Source organism: Halyomorpha halys, unplaced genomic scaffold (genome assembly GCF_000696795.3).
Source record: "Halyomorpha halys isolate HHAL.00 unplaced genomic scaffold, Hhal_1.1 Scaffold40.1, whole genome shotgun sequence".
NCBI classification, from domain to species: Eukaryota; Metazoa; Arthropoda; class Insecta; order Hemiptera; family Pentatomidae; genus Halyomorpha; species Halyomorpha halys.
This window is the reverse complement of record NW_027106400.1, coordinates 1,990,721-1,996,132: the sequence shown is the minus strand read 5'-3', so window position 1 is coordinate 1,996,132 and position 5,412 is coordinate 1,990,721. Positions and strand designations below refer to the sequence as shown.

General features: G+C 30.7%; 1 protein-coding gene across 1 annotated transcript in view; it reads left to right on the top strand.

Moving 5' to 3' along the window:
- LOC136795130 (uncharacterized) overlaps nucleotides 1-1,402 on the top strand; it is an 8,776-nt gene extending 7,374 nt beyond the window's left edge. The window contains exons 4-5 of the mRNA XM_067044737.1: nucleotides 904-1,059; nucleotides 1,133-1,402. Coding sequence (XP_066900838.1) covers nucleotides 904-1,059; nucleotides 1,133-1,186 — 210 coding nt within the window. The 3' untranslated portion in view covers nucleotides 1,187-1,402. The remainder of the gene's footprint in view (nucleotides 1-903; nucleotides 1,060-1,132) is intronic.
- Nucleotides 1,403-5,412: the final 4,010 nt, after the last annotated feature.

Genomic DNA, 5,412 nt, shown 5'->3' with positions numbered 1-5,412 from the left:
AAGACGAGACAACGTCCACCACACGATGACATTGCTGGATAGTGGAGTGGGATGTTCGGAATCCAAACTGGTGATCAGGGATGTTTTAAATTTAAGATATAAAAAGTTATGTATGACATGGGCAATTAGCCTGCAGACAAATTTTAACGAACATGACATCAATATTTAAGGTTGTCTCCTTGAAAATAGCCTGTGGGCCGAAACGTTGGAGAGTTTTTGAAAATAAATGTTGAGAGTATATTTGGATCAAATTGTGTGTATTAATAATGATATATTTTTTATTCAATCCTGTGAGTTAGTAGCCATTTTTAGTGTTATTTTCCTTTTTATATATAAGTAAATTTGCTTGGTTTGGTCGTCAAAATCGTAAAACCTTTTTGTCATCAACGTCTATAGATATTAATCTATTCATTCTAATAACATATATTAATATATTATTAGAATGAACACACGGACATTCATTCACGGACACTTAAATAAAATAATAAAAATCATAATATAATAATAATTAAATTAAAATCGAAGAAAGGCTATAATTTGGAAAGGAGACGATGAGGTTTTAAAAATTTAGGCACCAATTTCACTTAATATCATTTGTGAGAGCTTCAGATATATTTGGAGTCAGCCCTGTTCTGCTTACTGTTGGTAAATAGTGAGGGCATTCTTTGAAAATATGTTTAATCGTGGGCACAATATAGGGACTTTGGAGGTGGCAGATTTCTGACCAGGTGAGAATTCTCAAGCGTGTTAGAGCAACTTCTGCAATAGGATGTCGACCATTTACTAATCTTTTGATTTCTTTTAATTTACTCCGAGAGCTTTCATCCCATCATACTAAGGAGCTCTGTATTATTTATATATAAATAGCATTTTCGCATTAGATAATGAATATTTTTTTAACAGAATGATGAGCTGAGAGTGAAAATGTACGAAACGAGATGGTACTACGCCAGCAATCAGGTCAAGAATAGCATCAAAATTTTCCAACAGATGACGCTAAAACCTCTAGTAATCATGAGCGCCAGTATTGTTCCAATCAACTTGGACACCTTCGCTATGGTAAGTCCCAAATGGCTACTCAAGTTTCTCATCTGAAGAGAACATCACTATTAATTTTCAATATATTTTTTAGGTGATGAATTCAGCCTACTCCTACTACAACCTCATTAATGCTTTTTCTGATTGAAGGCGTCATCTGGCATCTGATAATATTATTCTTAGGATAGTAGTTTTAATAACATTTTATTAATTGATTCGTAATTATTTTTCGCACCTTGTAATTTGATTACTGTACAATAATCAATGGAATAAAATAATAAATTTACTTTGTAGAAATTACTCTTTGTCATATTTAAATTTTTACAAATTAATTAATTCTTTTGCGTTTATTTCGGTTTGTATTAAAATCCTACTTTATTTATTTTTGTCTATTTATTTATACATATTTAAAACTGTATTTACATTAAAATACATTTAATAAATGCGATGTAAGATGATAATGGTATGATACAGGCTAGTAGAGAAACTACACATTGGTAGCACTTTAATAACATTTTTACATTAGGAGGTCTCGAGGTTATCTCCTTTTCAGGCGCTCCTGAGCAGTATCAGAAGTGGAAGAGGAAGCAAGATTAGAATCTAGTGGGTTTGGATGGTTAGAGAGTTTATAATGAAAGGATTGATGTCTGGTTCGTCAAGATCGGTTCCATTCCATATGGAACATAAAGGTTTTTATGGATGATTTTATTGTTTTTTCTTGCCAAGATTTACAGTCTATTACCTACTATCTAGAGCAGTGGTTCCCAAATCTTTTCTGGCCGCGGAACACTTCCAGTAGAGTTAGAAAAATGGCGAAACACTTCTTTTAGAAGTAGGAAAATGATGGAACCCCTACATTATGATTTTATACGAATAAAGTGATCCGTCAATTCAGCAAAAACTAAGAAAGGCTAGGATACCTCCTAAACACGGATGCAAAATTAGAAGAAAACCTGAGATGGTTAAGGCTCAAAACTGTGTCGAGTTGACGTGAAATAACCCTTTGTACAAAATCCCAAGAGGAGAAAAATGGCTATTATTTTACCTCAATTTTTTATTACTTTAATGAAAACTATGTATAATTACTAGTCAAAATTGATGAGTCTGCCAAGTATAAGTAGGGGGAATTAAAAATGGCGGCTGTTTCAAAACGTTAAAAATAATTAATTTTTTATTCGGAGCTCTATATCTTTACTACTACCAACAACAACAGAAAATCTAAGAGAGCATCATTTAAAGTAGAATAAATTTGCGAAAATGTAAGCCCTAATAGAGGTATTTACTTATAATCTTAATATTTTCTTGAGACTGGTAAATTTTTTTAAAAATAAATAATTTAAATTCTATCCATTACAGTCTCAAAACCTTTTATTTTTCTTACAAGTCCGACGTTTCGGCCAATCCGGCCATCCTCAGGGACAATCTTAATACAACTTTGAAATTATATAATTTAAAAAACTCTAAACTCCATGCAGGCCATTCTGTCCAGGTCAAAAACATCAATTTCTAATTAGTCAATATTCACTTAAAACAAAATCAAAATCATTTATCATCAGACACTATTCCTTAAAACTTTTATCACAACAATTTGTGACTACTAATCTTTCATTAGATATTTAAGAAATATTGGCTTTTTAAAAAGCTATATCTCGAGAAATATTGGACGTAAATGGCTCTATTAGGACTAATATTTCAGCAAATTTACTCATCTTTAATTGATGTTATTTTAGATTTTCAATTGTTGTTGGTAGTTTTTTAGATATAGAGCTCCGAATGAAAAATTAATGTTTTTTAAGGTTTTGAAACAGCCGCCATTTTCTATTCCCCCTGCCTATACTTGGCAGACTCATGAATTTTGACTATTAATTATACACTTTACTAGCATTCATTGCTGTGTAGATGCATCCTAATGGATTGCTTCGAGCCACATGTCTCACCCATCTTACCCTCCTTTCCTCAATATCATAAGATATTGACTGACCAAGCAGTTCACTGTAATTTCTTCTCCTCCACGTATTAAAGATCTGAACAAAAATCGCTTCTATAATCATAATAATTACTTATAATACGTTATTTTTCTTATATAAATTACATAATAAATATATTTTAAAGAAACTGTTTCTGGGGGGAATAATTGAAAATTCTTCACACTTTTTTATCTTGTGCGTCGTTATCGTAGGAAGCTGTAAGTACCCCAAGAAGAGAAGAAAATGTTTATAAACGTGCTAATAGTTGTTGGTGATAATTTTGTTACACATACATTAAATTACCACCTAAATTTTATAGACTTTTCGTAATATCTACTTCAATGTCATTGCCAAAATGTAAATTTGTTTTCTCGTTACCAATTTATAACTCATCTGCTCGGACATATCCCGTAGACACTTGTGAGTAAGAATGGACAAGTGAATCCAGAATCGGTTGAACTAACAAATGTCTCTATTACGATGACGAATTCTTATGAGAAATAGAATTGTCATGATTTAGTTCTTTACGATGTTCGATTTTTTACTTTCACTTATTATAAATGAAAATAAGGAACAAGGGAAAGTATTGCTGTTTTGAAAAATCTTGGATTCGGGTTTTCAGTGGAATATACGTTTTGAGGACACCTTTGTCAAAATAATCGAGTTTCGCTAAGCAATGTATGTGTGCGAACAACCTAACTCAAAAACAGCGTGTGTGCGAACAGCCTAACTCAAAAACCAAAAGTCGTTCGAAACTGAACATTTTGAGACGGGGTGTGACAGCAACTTTTTCGATAAAATCGTCCAACCAGAAGTGCCTCTTTGTAGAATCGATTTTTCTTATTTTTTCGATTTTATCTAAAACGTCTTTAACAATCTTGAAGTTAATAGGGATGATGAAATTATCTGAAAAACTTTTAACTTAATCACTAATGCAAAGTTGTAGTAAACGTTATTTTCAATAATTTGTTATATCTATAATGTAAATCCATATAGCCTTACTCAAGAAATTAGTGCTTCTTTCTCTCATCTGTTGACACATTTCAATATGAAATGAAAAATAGTTTATTATTCTGGGATTTGGTCTCTTTAAAACAATTATAAGATAATCTTTATTTTCTTATAACATATATTGGCCAAAAACAGTTTAGCCACATTTGATTACAACTTATATTAAAATTATATATAAATAATTTTAGATACAGGGATAAAAAAAATTAAAACATTTACTCACTAAATACATACAAAACAACACGAAAAGGCAGTTGCACTTCAGCTCGGTGTAATAATGGGTCATGTGTGTATCTCTGGTGATACCGAAAATAAATCCTACTGCGCAATTCATAAGACGTTTAAGTCTAAATTCGATATTACACGAGAGTCCACCATATACCAGGCAGTCATAGTCAAAATGCGGGGAAACAAGAGAGGAAACTAAAAGTAGAAGAGCCGGGAATAAAAAAAAGGCAGTTATTTCACCGCAATTTTTGATTACTTTAATGAAAACTATGTATAATTACTAGTCAAAACTGATGAGTCTGCCAAGTATTGCTAGGGATAATAAAAAATGGCGGCTCTTTCAAAACCTTAAAAATATTAATTTTTAATTCGAACCTCTATATCTTAAAAAACTATCAACAACACACGAACATCTAAAGGAAAATTATTTAAAGAAGAGTAAATTTGCTGAAATATTAGCCCTAAAGAGCTAATTAAGTCGAATAGTTCTCGAGATATATCTTTTTAAAAATCAATATTTCCTAAAAATGTACTGAAAGATTAATAGTTAGTTAATTTATTATCTATTATTATTATCTATTAACTATGTGACGTATAGATGTCTTTTAGCACTCAAATTAAAGCTAGGTTAATTTACTATAAAGTAGTTTATAACGTTTATCTTTGTAGGAGTCGTAGTTTTTATGATATTTGACAAAATAAATTCACAAAATGTTAATTTCTAGTTGTTTGTTTAAAATTTTTGATTTTTGAAAAAATATATCTCTAGACCCATAAGATGCACATATGTCTGCCAGCACTCAAAATAAAGGAAATTCAACTTACTATAAAATAGTCTAGGACACTTATTTTCGTAAGGATAGTAGTTTTTATGATATTCACATATGAATATGAATTTGGCAAATGAAAATTTTTCCGAACAACTATAAATCAATTTATTTTAGCAAATATCATGATAATTACTACTCCTACGACGATAAATATTATAGCCCATTGAACTAGCTTTAATTTGAGTGCTAATAGACATCTGTACGTCACATAGTTCCTGAGATATAGATTTCTCAAAATAAATTAACTAACTACTAATCTTTCAGTACGTTCTGTACATTTTTGTGAAATGTTGCTTTTTAAAAAACTATATCATGAGAACCATTGAACGTAAATAGCT